Source organism: Anastrepha obliqua, chromosome 2 (genome assembly GCF_027943255.1).
Source record: "Anastrepha obliqua isolate idAnaObli1 chromosome 2, idAnaObli1_1.0, whole genome shotgun sequence".
NCBI classification, from domain to species: Eukaryota; Metazoa; Arthropoda; class Insecta; order Diptera; family Tephritidae; genus Anastrepha; species Anastrepha obliqua.
The window spans coordinates 130380472-130401027 of record NC_072893.1 but is presented as its reverse complement, the minus strand read 5'-3'; the positions used below and the strand labels follow the sequence as shown (position 1 = coordinate 130401027).

At 36.1% G+C, this 20556-nt stretch overlaps 1 protein-coding gene across 1 annotated transcript; it reads left to right on the top strand.

The window, feature by feature from the left end:
- Positions 1–537: 537 nt before the first annotated feature.
- On the top strand, positions 538–2560 carry LOC129236799 (uncharacterized). The gene is made up of 2 exons (XM_054871038.1): positions 538–2239; positions 2316–2560. The coding sequence occupies exons 1-2, from the start codon at positions 538–540 to the stop codon at positions 2486–2488; spliced, it is 1875 nt and encodes a 624-aa protein (XP_054727013.1). The 3' UTR covers positions 2489–2560.
- The last annotated feature ends 17996 nt before the right edge of the window (positions 2561–20556 follow it).

Below are 20556 nucleotides of genomic sequence, written 5' to 3'. Positions count from 1 at the left end.
TTGGCTAACTAGTAGGTTTATTGCTTGATTACTACGTGATTGAGACGTTTCGGCGTAGAGCAGGTGGAATTTTGCTGGTATTACATAGTTTTCTAGCCAAAAAATGCAAATTAAAGGCACACATACACACACACACACACGCTCAACTGCAAATGTGCGAGCTCGTTTGAACGCCGATTGCAAAATGTCGTTGGAAGAAAGGAGGATGGGTGCTGAGGGCGGAAGCGCTGCTTGCTGGTTATGCGTATTGGACATTGCAGTGCCGCTAATATGTGAAAATGCTTATGCGACGCATGCAACACGCGTGCGCGGGGCTCAACTACCCACCGTCGCAGTTGCACGACTGCTTTATAAATACACCATCTGCGTAGGAAGTCCATTTTATTGTTTAACGAAACGCAGACGCGTACGGGTCGTGGTTCAGAGTACGCGCGTTACTTTATTTTATTCGGGAAACTTTTGTGCAGAAATTCGTGGCATTGAAACTCTCTTCTGCGTGTGTTACATAATCGCATTCGAGTGCGTCGATCAGTAAAAATGAAAGTGAAATTATTAGTAGCTCTTTCGCTGCTGGCTGTAATCGCCTCTGGCAGCGCTGTGAAAGTGCGTCCTTTGAGCAGATATGCACAAAAGCGCCCCGTTCTAAATGAGCAGCAAAAGGAGGCTCAGTTAGCTGCGGAGAAAGCAGAAGACGTGACGATTAAAGAGAAATCCGAATCTCAATCTGAATCCCAATCATCATCAGCGTCAGAGCCCGCCAAGTTGCAGCGCAAGGAAGATGTCGGCAAAGATGTGCACAAGCGCGGCATTTACTATAATGGCGGTCTGGGATACGGCGCACATGCCGCGCCTGCTGCACCTGCCACATACTGGCCCAAATCGTATGCTGCTCACTATGGATACAGCTTGAACTTGCCTGGAGCTACTGCGTACTCTAACGTCGCTGCGCATGCACACGCGCACGGACCTGTCTATGCGCATGCACCCGCCTTTGCACACGCACCTGCCTACGCCACACATGCGCATGCGCCCACTTTCTTAAAGTATCCCAGCGCTGGTGGTTTCCATCTTAAACAATTCGCCGCGGGACCTGCTGCCTTTCCTGTTGCCACTTATGGTGGTTCTACAATAGGCTTGGGCAACACTGCTATTGGACTAGGATTAGGTACAGCAACTGCTGTGCCAGCGGTGGCTCCAACCGATGTAGCAACATTGCCGCATGCGCATTGGAGTCCTTTCGCGTCTGCCGCTGGTGCTGCTGTTGCACCCGTTGTACCTGCTTTTGCTCCCACCGTCGCATCTGCTGGCCCAGTTTCGCCATTTGTGCTGCGCCCTGGTGGCGCTGTCGTCTCTTCCTACAACGTGAATTTTCCTCGTTTCCCTCAAAAACCTGTGGTTGGAGTGCCTCATTTAACACCCGTCCAGCCGTTGACCCATGTGCATCCAGTGCAGCCCCTACAGCCGGTGCAGCCGCTACAATCGCTACAACCGTTACATCCAGTGCAACCGCTACAACCTCTGCCAGCTTTAGCGCCGGCACAACCAGTTCAACCGGTCCATTCTGTTGTGCAAGTACAACACACGACTCATCCTCTTACATCTGTACAGCCGTTACATCATTTACCTCATTATTTCCAGACGAGCTTCGTACAGCCGCAACGAATTCCTGTTGCCGTGCCCGCTGCACCGGTTCCTCCAGTACCTGCCCTCCCTGCTGTACCTCTTACGCCTAGCTTTCCTGCCGTCCCTAGTTTTCCTTCAGCGCCAGCCTTGCCTGCGATTCCCATCTTCCCCTCGGCGCCACCATTTCCTGCCATTCCTACAGTGCCTGCAGTGTCCGCAGTTCCTGCAACGCCCTCTGTGCCCACCACACCCGCAATAAATATACCGACGAGCCCGCCTACGGCTTCGCACCCCAATCCCGTCTTTCCACTTGGTGTTCAACCACCCACACGCCCGCAGCAGCCACCAACTTTCGTAAGTATACCAGTGCAGCCCGAAGCACAATTTCCACCACTTGGGCCTTTGCCTGGCTCGCAAAGACCTGAGGGTGGTAGCGCGGAGGCGGCACCGCAAATTCCAAACATTCCTCCAATACCTGCGTCACTTCCCGAGTCGGATTTGCCTGCCGTGCAAGGCTCCCAAGAGCCCTGGAAACCAATTCTCTCGTATGGCCCACCTAATTTCGATCGACCAGCGCTAACTTTGTTGCCACCCTATGGCAGCTCACCGGGAGAGGGTACGCAAAATGATCAAAGAGCCTAAGAACGCTTTCTTGTACACCTTTTAACAGCTTTCTTTTTTCTCTCACACAGCTTACTTGCCACCATCTGCCTCGGGGCAACAACAGTCTCAGCAGCAACAGCAACAAGGACTTTTCGATAACCTATCGGATTCTGAAATCGAACACATTTTCGCACAGGCAGCTAACTTGGCTGCGCAACACGCGCCGCAGCACAACCATCACCGTACATTCTCCAACTATTAGGAAAAGGGGGCGGGGCAAAGGAGTTTAGTGTTATATTTAGTTAAGGGTTAGTGCTCTTAGGTTAGGATTTCAGAGCCTCTCGAGAAGTAAGGGAGAGGCGCTTGGCGAGCATTGCTGATTATTAGACGCAATTTTTAGTTGTTAAGCTGCCATTTAAGTTATACATTTATTTATTTATAAAAAATAAAATTATAAGTAAGAAATAAAAATGAGAATATGTGATTATTGAAAATACGTGGAAAATGCGTCTGAAAAATGAATGGGGGCATGATGTCCACTAGAAATTAGTGGACATAAATATAAACTTGAGCTGTTGAAAAACCAGGGGGAAAGATAAACCCACAATTTTTTCTTGAGCCGCGATATGATTTCATTCACCTAGCACTTGTAAGTCCGTCAGTATATATTTACCATGGCAATATAGCGAGATGGCAACTGACTCCTATAAGATCTCGCGCCACAAAAAAATGGTGAGCTCAAAAAATATTTTAATTTTTTTATCCCTTTTGGCTTTGCAGGCGTATTAAGAAGTCTAAAAAGTTTTAAAAAAGTGGGCTCTGGAAAATCGAATCTCGCTCTTTACTTTTACCCCTAAAACTTTAGTTCAATCTAATTTAAAATATCCCATCTCCATTACTTTGTTGCTCATTTCCATTTCAAATTTAAAAACTCAGCATTCGCCTTGGCAAAAGCTCCACAGCAAGAGCTTTTAACAAAGCACGCAAGCCGGATATGGGCTCCTTGCACCCCAACACTCGCTTCTCTGCGAGCAAAACCAGCAAAAACATAACGCAAGCTTTTTCATTCATAAATTCCACACGCACAGCTAGCGAGGGTTGACGAGGTTTTCGGTTGTTCACAGAAATTCCTCTGCTGCCGCCATAATGCCGCCGCCGATGCTCTGCGTTTCAGATTTTTGGTTGTCGGCATTCGTGTTTTTTTTTATTTGTCTTTTTTTGCTCTTTAATTTGTTGCATGCACGCAACCAGACGGGAGCGTGTAAAGATGCATTTGTGGGTGAACAGACGCGGCTGGCTGCTGTCTGCTGCCTGCCGACTCCTATGCGTTTCAGCAGCTCTTCAGTTGTCTACGGTAAGCGGACGCGTTTAGATGTGTCGCAAAGACAAGAGTTTCGAAAAATTAAGAAGATATTTGGAAAAGTGTTAGTTCAGTGGAAGTTCGAGGATTGCGGTGTACTTTCACCGATGACAAAAATTCGAGGAGAAAAATTTAAAATTTTATAAACAGAAATTTTAAATTATTAAAACTTGAGGAAGACGATTTGAGTGGGGATAAAAAATAAAATAAAATAAAATAAAATAAAATAAAATAAAATAAAATAAAATAAAATAAAATAAAATTAAATAAAATGAAATAAAATAAAATAATTTAGACATTTCAATGAAACAAATATAATTAAAAAATTTATTGGAAATTTATACAATAAAAATTTGGTATATAAATATTTCGTAAACCGGTTTAAGATTCATAAGATAAAAAAAATAAAGGTAAATTGAAAGCATTTTTAAAAATTAAATATTAATTAAAAAAGTTATAAAAAAATATTAATTTGGTGATACAAATTAGAAGAGATGAATTAGGAACTTAAAATTACAAATATTTAGAAAAAAAAATTATAATGAAAAAACGAGTTTTGGTTAAAAAATAGATTAAAAAATTTAGAACAAAATGTTAAATACGAAAAAGTTAAGTTAAATGATTCTTAGATTGGTTATATAAAATATCTAGCATATGTACATATGTCTATATGTAGGAATTGTTAATGAAAAAAATTGAAGTAAAAAATTTTAAATTCAATTTAAATTTGAATTAAAGAAGAAAATTAAAAATTTTATTGCATGAAAGATTATTTAATACATTTTTTTTTAACTTATTTTAAAATAAAGAAAAACAAAGCTCAAATAAATTAAAAAACAAGGTTAATAATTTTTCTGCTGAATTAAAGGAAGTGGGAATTGGTTACAATCCCATTAAGTTTATTAGAAAAAGTAAGGTTGGTTGAGCCGGACTACTTTTAAAAAGAGTAATTGTGAAAAAATTTTAAAATTGGAAAGTAATCAGAAAATGTAATTAGGAAGGAAAATTAAACAAAAATTTAAAAAATTAAAATTAAAAAATAAAAAGTTGAAATTTCAAGAAAAGGAGGTTAAGAACTAAATTAAAAAAAACTATAATACAAATTTGATTTGTTAAATAAAATTTCAAAACAAAAATTTAACTTCTGATAGTCAAACTACTTAAAATAATTAAATTATTTACTTTCTATATAATGGCATAAACAAATTGTATTCAACAACCTTAACAATTTAAAATAATTGCTAACATTAAATTAATTAAAAGTTTGTATTTTGTCAAAGAAGCACAATAACTAAAATAAAACAAAACAATTCAGATATGTACTATAAAATTAATGAAAAAAATTGAGTTCACTAAATTAATTAAAAAAAAAATATTTTTTTATTTTTTATACAATAAAATCAAAATAAAAAAATTAAAAAAACTTACATAAAAATATATTTTCATAATTATACATTTTTTTGTACTCAAATTAAAATAAATAAAATAAACCCAATACAAAAACATAAATAAAGCATTTTATAAAATTAACAAAAAAATAAATGAAATAATTATAATATTTTTCTAAGTAATCATAATAAACAAGAAATTATAAATTAAAAAAAAATTTCCGATATGCAGTATAAAATTAACAAAAAAAAAATATCTTCACTAAATTTAATTAAAAAAAATAATAAGTTTTTAAATAATCAAAATAAAACCTAAATACCAAAAATTCAAAGAAAATGAATAATATATACATATATATTTTGGCATTTATTATCGTGCATTGTGTATAATAAATTGTGTATATTAAATAAAATTAAAAAAAAAAACAATTTTGTTTTTTAATAATCAGCAAAAAAAAAAGAAAAAAAATTTATTATGATTACTTACAAAAATATTATAATTAATAATACTCAATTATATTAATTAATAATTCTCAATTATGTATAATATTTTTGTAAGTAAACATAATAAAATTTATAATTAAAATAAATGGTTTTCTAAGTAACCATAAAGGAAATAAAGAAAATTAAGTAAAAATATTTCAAATTATAAAATTAATAAAAAGTTTATATTTTCCCATACATTTCAATAATCATTCTTTACCATGAAAACAATCAAGATTCTATCCGAAGCCCGTAAAAGTGATTGGGAAAAGCGAAAATATTCTAAAATTGAAAATTAATCCACAAATGGTCCACAGGCGCATAATTAGCTAAGTGCTTAAAAGCATTAACAGATACCGCCTGGCATTTCGGTGGAATTTTCGACGTCAGAAGTGCGCTGCTTTTCCAACGCGATTGGTAAATAATTTTACTTGCAATCATAATCATAAAAAAACAATGAACATAAAACGGTTTGGCAGCGCTTTACATGGCCACATGTGGCAGGTAGCTGTACTGATACGAATCGTTGCGGCATTTAATACTAATTTTAATACTCATATCCAAGCGACCTCAAACGCACATAAACATAACTGTAAACATTGTCAGGTTTGGAGGTCAATTATAATGGCCTTGAACCGTCGTTGATTTGACATGTGACTCAGCGGCAAAAACTTTTTAATTCCTTCGAGTAAAATTAAACAGCAGCAAAATGCGCGCACTCACGTGATTTGTTTATCTACAACGATTTTGCTTACCCAATGAGTAAATTTTCAAAATTAATGCGTGTGCTTAGCAAACCAAAAATCATTGAGCCTGAAAGATAAACAAAAAACTAATTTTTGCATTTATGACTTATTTAATTTTTTTTCAAAATTGCGTTTATCGCCTCTTTGAAGTATTTATGTCAACCATAAATTTCTAGTGAATTACTGGTTTGGCATTGTTTGGCAGCGTTAATATTTTGATTAACGATTTGTGTGGTAAGTGTGAAAAATAACATTGCTGATTTTCACTAAAAATTCTAAAGTGCAGCAGAATGTGGCTGAAGAAAGGAAAAACTAATTTTATTTTAAGATCAAAGCACTTTGCGGCTGCATAAAAATTATTTATACTGAAAATAAACCAAATATTGGTAGAAAAATTAGAGAGATTGTTATTTCTCAAAAAAATATTTTTCATATTGATATTGATCATATGTACATATGTATATATGTAGATACTTTTACATACAATATATTTCTATTCCCTGTAAACCGAGCATAGATTTTCCACTTTAGAGGCTTCACTCCGCCAAGATCTCCTCATTTTGAAATACGAGCTTATCAAAGCTTTAGTTACTGTTCAATATCGGGTCAGTTGTAATAAAGGCTGGAAATAGACAAGAGACAGTGGGAAGTCATTTTTCCAGAATAGCAAAATAGCAAACAGCAGCAAAATCAAGCTTTCATTCAAAGAAAAGCTTTATGCTAACGAAAAGCGAAAATCCACTTCGAAAAAGGAGTTTATTTCTAAATTAAGAGAAACCTTCATTAAAAAATTTTTCACTTCCCAATAAAGAGTAGCTTCCGTAGAGTGTATAACTGCTTTAACCATCATTGAAAGCAATTTTTGTATTCAAAAGGTAAAAGTAATTTTCACGATATGCATCAGTGGTCTGGATGAGCAGACTCTTTCCCGTGGGAGTCAGGAGGACTACAACGCACTGTGGCTATCTGTTGCACCGGAGCTGTTTCGTCTATTTCAGGCCAGGCACCACTTGATGCTTTCATACAAGGATAGGCCTGAAAGGCCATTTGCAGGGTGAAACACAATGGGAACTGGGACGGCCCCTGTCCGGTATTGGAAAACAGAGAAGGCATGGACTTCGATCCAACGATTCTATCCATGCCCCTTGACTCGTACTTAAAAAGAGATCCAGTGTGGTGTTGCCAGAGGCTCAATTGTGGTCAAACTCTGAAAATGAGCCCGGCAAACACCGTTTTTGCGTTTTCACGGATGGCTCCAAGACCGAGCACGGCTCCGGCTTGGGGATCTACGTAGAATCCAGCGGGACAAAACTGCACTTTGTTCTTGGAATGCATGCATCTGTGTTTCAAGCGGAGGTGTATGCTGTTCAAGAAACGATGAACTTTTCGAACTGTCGAAAACAGATGGAGAGGCAGATCTATATGTGTTTGCAGCGATAGCCAAGCTACGCTCATGGCCTTAGACAGCCCCCCAACCACATCAAAGGTAGTCGAATCCTGTAAACCCAGGCTGAACTATGTCGGTAGACATAAAAGCCTGATGCTAACACGGGTCCCGGGACCCGTGGGTATCGTGGGTAACGAGACCTCTGATCCTTAGCTAGGGTGGGCTCTGAGTCCAACTTCTTCTTGAAAGCCACGGTTAGTAAATGGGCTACTTCAACCCACAAGCGAGCTTGGCAGGCTGAGAGAGGGTGCAGATGGACCAAACTGATGTTACCTGTCATGTACGACCGACTGTCGCAAATCCTCCTGTGATTAAACAGAAGGGAGGGCAGACAGCTGGTTGAACTGATAGTTGGGCATCTCAGACAGTGTACTCTGTCCAGCTTGTGAAGAGGAGGATGAGACGGCGGACCACTTCCTGTGCGCCTGCCCCGCCTTCGCTCGAATCAGGCTTGAATTCTTTGGCACTGATGTGTTAAGAAGCGACCACTTTGGCTCCTTGGCACCAGAAGATCTACTCAGATTTCTTCGGAGGTTGGGTAGATTTAAAGAAAATTAAAAGGGTATCCGAGTGCCATACAATGGACTTAATTAATGTCTGAGTGCTGTACTTGCTATGTAGTTGTCCCGACAAAAAAAATTTCACGATTGGTTTTCCAGCTCGAAAGGAATTTTCATATTCGAAAAATGCCTTCGTCGCTGAAAAGTAACTTTGTTATTCAAAGAAAAACTTTTACCATCGTATTAATTGCTTTCATCCACTTTTAAAAGTACAAGTAATAGATTTTACCAAGCTTTAGACCCCTAACATAAATTTATTTTTGAAAGTGTAATATTAAACGCGAAGAAAAGCTTTCAATTTCATCTTTATTGCATTCATTGAATACAAAACCGGGTTTTGTAAAGTCGCAGAGCTTGAAAAAAACTTTCATTTTCGAAATGCTTTCATAACCAAATAAGTGAGCCTTGGAAGTAAAAAGATTGGGATGGGATTTAAGCAAATAACCATCAGTTCTAATAAAAGAAATTTTACTTCGGAACTACTTACTGGATATCTATAATATTTTAGTTATCTAGCGCAATGTTCCCGGCTGAACTCCTATTGCGGACAAGAAACGTGAAAATAATAGAAAAAGTTTTATTCTCATAGCAAATTCCACTCGGCGGCTAATGAAGTGAATATCTGTGATTGCATTTCTGTCAAAAAAAAAAAAAAAAACTCATTAAAAACCATCTGCCATTTTGACATTTAGGCATGAAGTCCTAGATTTGTGGCGCAACAACAGGGCCCACGCAAGAAGGAGAAAGAAAAGCTTTTCAGTGTTTGCAGCGCCACATTTTTATAAATAACTGGCGGACCCTCTGCCTGCTTCGCTAGGCATATCAAAATTAAGAATGAATAATGAACACTCGATTTAAATTCACTCTATGTGTATTTATTCTTTTTTTAGAATATAAAATTAATGTTAATTTTAAACTTAAACTAACGCAAAGCCTTTTCGTAAACTACATTTTTTGTTTTGCCCTGAGTTGTGGTATAAATAAACAGAACTGATGGTTTTCTTACACGTGAACATGATACATATAATTGTCCGTGGGAGAAGCATGGATATTCTAAGTCAATTCTGCATAATTCTAGCGATTGTCCTTGTGCTTTGTTTATTGTGTTTGTTTTAATCTATCTTGCTCATTACGTTGTATACGTTCTTCAGGTGAATGGCCTGAACGTGATCTGGCCATACGTTCCCTTTGATTTTGGTTTTGAATTTCTCGCTCTTCTTGTGTTTGATTTTGCCTTTCATTTGATCTATTTTGCGTTCTACGCGACCGACGACCGATATCATTTATTCGCATTTGAATTTAATCAAAAAAGCATGAAAAACTCACAATGTGCATTACAATCGCTAACAACAACAACGAAACCACCGTTTTTTTATTTTCACTGATTATTAAAATTTTACGCACAATATATTTTATTTTTATACATTTTTTCCCCAAAAAAAAAAAACAACAATGAAAAACGCACTTTAAAATTGTTGACCACTCATCAAATGGTTTTGATACAGCTGATTATTTTGACCTCAGTATATCCAGTAAACAAACTGTGGTGAAAGTCCTTTATAAGTTTATAGTGGTGAAGTTTTAGGTACAACACAATTTTCTGTACGCAAGGTTGCTCTTGGGCAAAAATAAAGTAATCTTTAGAAATCATAAAAAAAAGTTGCAAATTTTAGATTAATTTCTTAAAGAAAAACTAATACATGCATTTAGTTGAATAAGTAAACACTAAAAGTATACTAAAATGACTATTTAATGCGTTGTTTGATACAAATTTATATTATTGCTCAAAACCCTCTGCACGCTGTCGCTGTCTTTTTGTTTCTGTATCGCATCGCGGTGAATTCACGTTTTTCAGAAAGTTGGCAACAGAAGAAAATTGATGAAAGTACATATTTTGCTCATATTTGTTATTTTAGTTGTTAAGGGGGGACCCTCATTTATCGGGTCAAAAAAATCGATTTTTTGGAAATAATTTTAATCTATTCTACAACTATTTAAGAATATACTTTCAAAATTTCAAGTCGATATCTGTATTTTTGAAGGAGTGACAAAATTTTTAACAGGACGCGACGGGTGGCCTGATCGCCTGTATCCAAAACTTTAAACGCGTTTTTCTCGAAACATCATTTTTCGATTTTGTGTACACAATTGAGAACGCTGTATTGAACCAATCAGGCTTTACAATAGCTCATTTTAAAGATAATTAAATTGTTTTCAATGTGACATTAAGTGTTTTTTTTAAAAAAAAGATTTTCATATTTTTTTGTAATTTTAAAGTCGATTTTTATGCATGAAAAATCACTTTTAACATAAAACTGGGTAAAAAATATCAATTTCGACATTTTTTTTTTAAATCAAAATGTCACATCGAAGGTATTATCCTAAAGTGTTAAAAAAATTTGGTTTTTTTATTTCAGAAAAAAATTCAGAGCGCTAGAATGTACACAGATAGAATGAGGTGCCATGGACGAGGTGTATATTTCCATACTTAAAATGTTTTTTTTTCTTCTCCGAAAATTTTTGTAGACAGTCAAGACATTTATTAAAGTACTTTATGAATTACAAAACGTTTGAAGTTATTTTACCTGAGAAAAAAATTCCCAAAAATGATGCATTTTTCGACCGTCTAAATGAGGGTCCCCCCTTAAATGAAAATGTGTTTCAGCAATTTTTTAATGTTGCAACTATTCTTTGGCTTTGAAACCGCTTACACTCACAAAATAATCCAACTCTTTTAAACACACATACAAATATTATATAATTATTTATTTTGGTTTTTCCACTCGTCAAAGCAGAACATAAGGTTGCATTATTTAATTATTACCTAATACAAACTTGTTCTCTTTTAACAATGATAATATTACTATGTGAAATATGCATTTTTGTACTATATCCTGAGCATTTGTCTTCAGCGCTATACCTTTATCTCGTAAACGTACGTTTGCCCATATAAAATTGACTACCTAAATGCATGAAAAAAGTGTAAAAAAGCATAACTTTTTCGAGTATATATACATACAGGAGGATTTATTTTTTACATTTTGCTCGTCGGCTTTGAACTTCGAAAAATACAGTCTTATGGTTATTAATGGAATCAAATATATTTAACGAATTTTTATTTTATCTAAATCATAAAACGTTCAAATGAAGCTCAAAATACTTTTCCAGTTTAAAAAAAAAGCAATGTGCTTTGATGCCGTGTCACGCATGCATAAAAGGGAAACAAAAGAGAGGACAACTATTGCGTTACGAATAATACAGTCCCATACGTCACTCGACATCGAAGCAATGTTATTCATGTCTGTGTATATTCTATTCATTCGCGTGTATTCTCATTCCGTATACCTAATGTCCGTATAAGGGAAACACGCAAATATTGCATTTTTCACACTTACACAACGCACGCATACTTTTACCGATTTCTTTAAAACTTCACATAAACCATCTATGGACCAATACCAATGATCTGTGAAAGTTTGATTGAAATCGGTGAATGCGTTTAGGCGTGAATCGGCGACTAACGAACACAAAAAAACGTCTCCATTTTTATATATAAGATAGTACGTATCATTATGGTAATGAATAGCTACATATGTATGCCATTCAACTGAAATTAATCAAATTCAAGTTTAATACAAGCAAATTTAAATTTAATTTTAATCAGCTAAAGCTTTGCGGTTCATGAAACGTGCTAATGAGCAAACGTCAGCCATCGTTCCTCATCCCTATCGCACTTAATTGTTCGTTCGCTTCACAATACTTACTTTTATGCGTTTCAGTTTCCTTACTTCCTATCCATGCATACGCATCTACAACCTAATTTATTTGCTTTACGGCTTCTGCCTCTGTAAATCTGCCAATATGTTAAGCATACATTTGTGCGCATTAGCGGTTTTTATGGTTGGAGCGAGGGTTACTCCAGGGCATGCATATCTTTGTTGTTGAATGGCATTAAAAACTGTTGTAAAGATGCTCGAGTTTGGTTTTTATTTTATTTTATTTTATGCTCATCGCTGGCGGCTATTCACTTTTGAGACAACAACGTAAATTTTCAATATTTTTCGTATAGCCTTGAAGGCTCGTCAAGTCTACGGGAAAGGGAATACAGCATGAAATGTTTATGAAAAGAGTGTAAAGGAAGCAAAAGAACATACAAATTTAAGTAAAAAAAGAATTTTATCAACATTTTTGTCCTTTGAAATGTTTGCTACCAGCTATCTAACGCCTATTAGACTTATATAATTCATTTTTATGCTCTAAATGCTGTATTTTCTGCTCACCTTCGTTTAACATTTTCTTCTCGCACTTTTTGGTATTCGTACACACGTACATACATTAAATGCTTGCTTTGCATTTTGAAATGTATCTCTTTTAAAACTTGAGAACAAAAAATACTCGTGGATACAAGTTTCTGTTGTAAATAGGCGTATAAATATTTTGTAACATCCCTTTAGTGACTTTTACGACCGGTGATTCGATTTACTAAGAATTCAAACCACCTAACGCCACTGCCTCTGGTATCTGAAAAGAAGCAGGGTAAGAAAAATATATTTATTTGTGTATTTTCGCTTCACGAAAATTGTGAGTTTTTTTGCAGTTTTTTGTATCGGATGTTTTTTTAAGAGCTTGAGAACTTAAAATGCTAATACGAAACACAAATATTGTTGGAATGAATTTTGTTTTATTATCATCTGGTAGACGGCATTTATTTTTTGAATATGGTGTCTGGCGTATACCCGTCGCGGCTACGAGATACATCGTCCATTCGATGCGTCCATTTTTTGACTTCTCTTCTTGATTGGCGCGATAACCGCTTACGCAATTTTGGCCGAGTTTAATAAAGCGCGCCAATCGTGTCTTTCTCGTGGTAACCGACGCCAGTTGGACATATCAAGTGAAACCAAGTCCTTCCCCACCTGATCTTTCCAATGTAGAGAAGGTATTCTTCTTCCTCCATACAGGAACAAATAAATATATACTTGTATATGAAGCCGCCAGTCCTCCATGAACTTCGCGAACATACTTATTTTTTTCGTTTTCAAAGTAAGTTTCCACTATTTGGAAGCGTTGCTCTGGCGTTAACTGATTCATGACGACTTATCATACCTTATTGAACAAAAACCTAAACACAGTTTGGCATTCTCAGCTGTCAAGCTATAGTTATCGATGTCGAAGTTACCATGCAGCTAAAAAAACACCCGATATATTGGTAGCAGGTGCAGCAAGAAATAGAAGAATGATACTTTTTATAAAAGTTAATTGAGTCGTTCCAATGAAGTTCCACCTCATGTTTCATGAAAAGGATTTTGGTGGTGCTAAAATATAACCTGGCATTCGACTTTTCGGACTCACGGTGGACTTCATACCTGGCACCCACTCAATGGTAGTCACGTGCAAATGCCTTCGTCTACGACGGCCGCTTTGCATTTAATAAATTTAATCGAGAGGAAGACTTTGTATATGAAGTGCCAGATAATCGTCCTCTTCTTCTTCTTCTCCTACCACTCATTTGTATCCATTTGCATGATATGGCCCAGAGAGCATAACACTGAATCATAATTTGCTGCAGGGCTCATCTCTCCACAATCCATCTTACAAAGTTTCATGTACATTTTTTGCAACAATTAGGATGTTAATTCGTTTTGCCATCTACTGATAAAGTCTCATGAATCTTATACAGCACTTAATAGGTTGAGTCCATGAGCAGCAGACTACTCCAGGCTTAACACAATAGCCGTTGTTTACTCACACTGACGCACAGGCGTTTGCCATTTCAAAAGAAGGCGCTCTGTTGCGCTTGAAGGCTTATTTTTTCAGAAATAAAGAAGAAAATGATTACAGTTATTAGTTCTCGCCCCTCTTACATGCCGCAAAAGCTCATTTTGTGTGCCCGCGATATGCTTTGAACTGTAAGCTAACTTATTGCGCGATATTTCTATGCTAAGCTCACACGTTTGTGGCTATTTTTAAATCGCAAGTAAGTACTACTAACGCACTCGCATGTATTTTTTTCTATGTATGCCACTCATACTCATGCATATTCACACATATACACACGCGTAAAATTGGTAAATTAATAGCTTGCGATTGTCGCTACTGCTCGGCGTCAAATAAGCACCGGATAGTAATTTTGCATAGGGGAAAAAGCTAGAGCAAATAAGAGGAGATATGAGCACTCGCAATGGAAATACGAAAGATTGTTGGCAATATAAAGAAATAAAATGGAATTTGGCTTGAGGAAATACCGCATAGTTGCAATTTGTACCAGGAAGAGATGGAGAAGTGTGAGAGGAGAGAAGAGCAGGAAAGTACTTGTAGAGGAAACGCAAATTGTTTTGCATTAACTTACGAATTTCCGCAGCTTTTAATTGTTTTTTGGGGTTACAGAGAAGCCAAAAATGTGCAGTTTGTTTTGGAAATAGTATCGCAGCATAGCAACATTAACTAACTGAGGCATTAAAAAGCGCAAAGTACTTTTCCCAAAAATAGGCGTAAAACATAGTACCAAGTTTGCGTTTCACGTGAAATGACTGTCAGAATCCATAGAAACTACTTTGCCGGGAAATATGCGTGAAATTTTGTATGTATCTGATAGAAAAGAAGTACTCAGTTCACGTCGTGAAAACACCACCGAACATGATACCAGCAATTGGCGATTGAAGTACCTGACCTCGAATGCTTCGAAGATATGGCATTTTTAAGCGGAACGTCCTCGCGAAAATTGCAAGTTGCTAGCAACATTTCACGGCTGTGAAGTTGGTACTAGCTCTTAGAATAGAAAAATGACACCAAAAAATCCAACAGTTAGGCTGCTTTGGGGTCCCCGACTCGCGCTAGATGACAGCAATCCTGGAAGAAAACTGCGAAATCTTGTGACTCTCATAACATTTTAAAGTTTCCCCGGTCCTCAGCTGAATGAAGATTTTGAGTTCAAAGAAATTACTCTCTGTATCACAAAACCTGTGACCCACTGGCTTCTATACTTTGAACGTCACCGCGGTAAATGCAGTGCACACATCAGGCAGCTGTACGATAATGAAAAGACTCCCACTTTAGGGGCCACCGCCGTAAGCTAAAAGAAAATAGGCCACCAAGGAGATTTTTAGCTCCAGCACGGCGAGTATGTCAAGGACTTCTGACACTGAATTTCTACTACTGCCTCATTCTTACTGACAATACCACTTTGATCAAAAAGTTCCCAAATATATTCAGAAAATTCAAAATACAAGTTTATTCCTCAAAAGTGATATTGTCGCCTCCCCATCAATTGCAACGCACTTATGCTAGCGTTTGATCCAGTTCTCGAAACATTTCTGGAATTCTATTTTTGGTCTTCGATTTTTCCACTACTTTTTTTCGGCTGTTAAAACGCGTTCCCCGTAGTTGTTTCTTGATTCGGTCAAACAGAAAAAAATCGCAGGGAGTCATATCAGAGGAAGTCGATGGCTGTTGGATGATATTCGTTTCATACTTGGTGAAAAATTCACGAAAAATGCTGGCACTGGTGTAAAATCGACGAGTTTTTTCCCACAAATCTTTTCTTGGCGAACTGCTTCGTGTAAACTTCTTATAACACCCAAATAATGGTCGGTATTAACTGTCTGACCTTCTGGAAAAAACTCGTGGTGCACAATACCATTGTAAGCCATAGAAATCGTGAGCACCGCTTTGTTTTTTGACTGTGGTGCTGTGGTTGTTTTGGTCTTTGTTCATTCGCAGCTTTTCGCTCACTCGCCTGATGTCTGGATTGCGCGTCGTACTCATACCCACGTTCGTCTTTCTCGATGGACTCACGATCTCTTGTGAAGTGTTCATGTCACTTGTAAACGAATGCTTTCATCAGAATATCATTACCGAAATACTTTCCGAACCATTCTAAGGTTTTCGCACCATTGAATTAATTTTTAATGCAAAATTTAATATAAACTCGTTGTTGCACATTCAAATCCATTTTTAGAACCGTAAAAAATCGAAAACACTTGCAGAGGAGGCTTAATAAAGACGGCGTGACTTTGACAGATGCGAAGCAATGGCAATAAAATTTTTGTAGGAATGTTAATAAAAGATTCGGAAACCTAACAAAGCAAGAAAAGGAAAACTGAAATCAGCTGACTTAGAGCGCCACGTGGCGGTTGTTCCGGAACTTTGTGAACAAGGTGGTATTTCTTTGTTATACGGAATGGAGTGGGTCGGCCTTTGTTTATCTTGTTATTGTTTGTTATGTTGTTGTTTAATGACTTATTGAAAAATAATGCTCAGCCTAGAATTATGTCATTTTTACACGCCCGGAAAAGCAATTTAAACCTAAAAGTAAGTAACTGGCAGGAGGCACTGAGCTGCTCTTACCTTCAAGCCAACTGCACGTAATTATATTTTGGTGAGTGCTGTTTACCTTATTGAGTGCTGGTAAACACTTTATTTTGCTTTAATGAAGTGGCTGATAAAAAAAAAAACTTTGATGAAACTGAATTTTCAAAAAGGGGGATGAAAGAAGACATTTTTGAATACAAAATGTTGCATAAGTTCGTCCATAGTCATTTTTCATTTTGCCCGAAAACGTGCGTGCACTCAGTTCAAGTAGTTCAGATAAAATTAAATTCCAATACACCAAATACACATGATTTCACCCCTTGCCTTGAAACGCTGACACGCCTGAAACTATGCAAATACTTATATGTGTTTACTGTATACCCAAGCGTACTTTAGCCAATGTAGGATATTTTGTGCACAGGAATTTTTCCGTTCGGTCGTGCGATGTGTCAAATAAGTGATTACACGAACACCCATTAATAACGCCTGAACCTTTTTTTGGGGAAAGTGATAGCTTGTCGCTTCGAAAAAGGTTCAATCATGAAATTGCCTTGAGTCTAAAATTACAAGCGAAAATAAATAACGCTGGCTGTTGTTTATAAATCTCTTCTTTTATTTATTTTTTGGTTTTTTTGTAACGCAGAATCACAACAAATGAGTGCGACCGTGTAATTTTCTGTGATTTTTATGATGCCTTTTATTGCCTTTTGCTGCTTCGTGCCATTCGGTCAACCTCCTATTTCCGGTCTCCCCTTATTATTCTCAGAACGTGGTTTTTATTTACACTTTTGCACATCATACACCATTTGTTATTTCTGCTTCCCATTGTCTCTCAATGATTAAGAAGTTCCTTTGGTTAAATTACAAAGATATGGGCGCCTTGAAAATTTACTAATTATGACAATTATGAAAAATTATAATAATAAAACAAAGGATTTCCGGAATTGAGTGCTTTGTTAGGTTTAAATGGCTGTAAGGAATTAACTGTTGCAAAAAAAAACGATGAATTTAGCGCATACCTTCCAGTCGGTTATCTGGTGCCCCGGAATCTATTTGCGACACAGTCGGGAGGGAGGGGAGGGGAGGGGAGGGCAAACGGCTATTTTCCTTTTTATTGCCCTTCAAGGCCAGTAAGAACTCCAACGATAGTGTTTGAATTCTTCATATTTTTTATTTATATAAGATGTTTGTCAAGTTTACTTAAATATGCACTAAACTGTATTCCGTTCACACATTTTCGGTTTAGGTTAGGCCATCGCGTGTTTATGTATATTATTATCATACTTTAGCGGACGTCAAAGCGCAAACCAGTTCTCTGAAATGCTTTTTCCTTCATCACTTATCACTTTCTATGAATTTCCAATTATGGTTTTGTAAATTATATTTATTTTCATTTTTTACGTTGCCGATAAGAGCTACGTAAGTTGTCTGTTTTTTACTAACTTCGGTCCCAATGGCTTGCCTATACCCAGGAATTCAGTAAAGACTGACATGCATAGAATGGATATTATTAGTCACTTTACAGCACTTCGGATTGGATATCTGTAACTTGCTTTTGTTGAATTCCCAATGCCATTTTATCGAACCATCGCCAGGCTACCAAACATTATTTCTGCCCCTTCATGAAACAGTTGGAGGTATTTCTCAGCATAATTTGTTAAGAAAAAAATTGAAAAACTCTAAAATGTAAATCTATAAAAATCGAATTATATATACATATCTGCACATAGTATATATATTTTTGCTCTCCAAAAGACACCGAGATACAGAGAATGCAATTTTCCGAAAGAGTGCGCTCCAGATAAAAAAAAAAATATTATGGCTTGATTTTGCTAGTTTTCGGAATATATTTACACTAATTACATTATTTAGTGGAAATAATTGCAATAGTGAACCCTGGAAGAAAGAAGTAAGGAAATTATGAAATAATCCCAACCAAGCATCTGACCTCAATGGAGGAGAAAATCGGTCTTCTTCTTCTTCTTAATTGGCGCGATAACCGCTTACGCGATTTTGGCCGAGTTTAACAAAGCGCGCCAATCGTTTCTCTCTCGTGGTAACCGGCGATACTAACAGCGCGGTTGTTAAGGCCGATGATGTCAATATCATCGGCATACGTAAGATTAAATTAGAAAATCGGTCTTACTCAAATAATATTCACAGATAATATTAAATTCAAAGGAATACTTATACAGTTTCCTATTCGGGTGGCATTTGCGGTGACAATCAACAAAGCTCAATGCCGATTGAATGCTCTTTTAAGCGACTCAGTTCATTATTTTCTTAATAGTAATAGGAGTCCAGCTGAGTTAATTGTTATTGTTGAAATATTTGTTGCACAAAGTGGTGACCTTATTCTCTTTCTCCAATTGTTTACATTTACATTTCCATTTCTACAATTGAATGTCTTCACTCTTATCCACATCATTTAAAATTGATTTATTTCCACAAAATTTCACCACAAAATAATTCAATCAATCATCAATCGATTACACCCAAATATTCAATGAAATGTTTATTAGTTTAGTGTCTTAAATAGAACAGATCAATTAATAAATGAGAAGACGAACAAAGAAAAGAGAAAAACTCACAGCAATGAAATTAAAATTCATTGAAACCCACTAAACAGGCGACGGAGCATTTGTGTATAAATGACTGATGATTTTTCGTGCTTGCGTAAAGCGACAACAAATGTACCATTATTTAGCTTTATTAATTTCAAGAAAAAAATACAGCTCGCTTATTATATTGAGTTGTCGGCGAAGTTTTCTCTAATACACACACACTTCTATGCACTTTTCCGTATTTAGACCTTTTTAATTATTACCCTGCCACAGTTGATCATGAATTGTGAAACTTTATGAGCAATAATGACTACTTAAAATTTGATTTGATTTCGATATAGAACTAAAATATGACGGGCCTCACATTACTGCTCCTGTTTTTTTGCCTTCCATTTCATACAACTCATTTTGGACAAAAAAGTTGTTTATGGGTAAGTAGAGCCAACAAACAAAAAAATAAAAAATAAAAATTAAAAATTATGAGTTACTTTTGAAACAAATAAAAGGAAAACAAATGGTCAAAGTTGATAAAACTTTTGTACTATTTTCGAGGGGTAAATTTCACATTTGAGAGTTAATGACTAAATAAGTTATTCACCCTATCGGAAGATTTAAGATTTTCGCAATTGACTTCTTATGTCAATCATATTTGACGCTGGTGAAGTAGAAAGCTGCAGTATACAAACAAACAACCGGTGGAGTGCGCAAAGGACAAAATAAAGATTTCCATACCTCAATTTATTGTATTTAGTAAAAAAGTTGTTTAAAAACAAAATCAGAAGATTAATTTTTTTTTTATGAATTTTGTTTTCTTTGGTATTGTAAGAATTATAGAGTAAAGTACGAGCAGAACAGAATTTTAAATTGCCTAGATACGTTTTTTGAGTTTTTTGTATTGGTTAAAGAAAAAGGTAGGCGGCCGCCGTAGCCATTCGGGATTCACAGAGAGAACGTTCGAACACCAAAATTAAGAAAAACATTTTTCTAATAGCGGTCCCCCTACGGCAAGTAATGGCAAACCTCCGAGTGTGTAATTCTGCCGTTAGGAGTCGGCTTGAAACTGTAGGTCCCTCCATTTGTGGAACAACATCAAGGCGCACACCACAAATAGGAGGAGCTCGGCCTTACACCCAAAAGGGGTGTACGCGCCAATTATATATATAATATATATGTGTATATATAAAGAATGCCACAGCTGTTGTTAACGGCTACATTTTTTCTTATTCGATTATTTAGATTTACAGTTTCTTATTTGGTTTTTATATAAATTTTTTTATTTTAATATAATTTCAATATAATAATAATTTTAATAAAAAAAATCATTTTATTTAATTGAAATTCAATTTAAAAATTTTTAAGTTTATTGTATTTTTATTTTAATAAAAAAACTCATTTTTTTATTTAAAATTGAGTTTGAAAATTTAATTTTTTTAGTTTTTATTTTATATTGTAAAGAAATGTATTGATTGAAA

Excerpts from the sequence above, each read along its gene's own strand:
- LOC129236799 (XM_054871038.1), top strand. The coding sequence starts at position 538 with ATGAAAGTGAAATTATTAGTAGCTCTTTCGCTGCTGGCTGTAATCGCC. Across the intron at positions 2,240-2,315 it reads TGGCAGCTCACCGGGAGAGG|CTTACTTGCCACCATCTGCC; the intron begins GTACGCAAAATG and ends TCTCTCACACAG.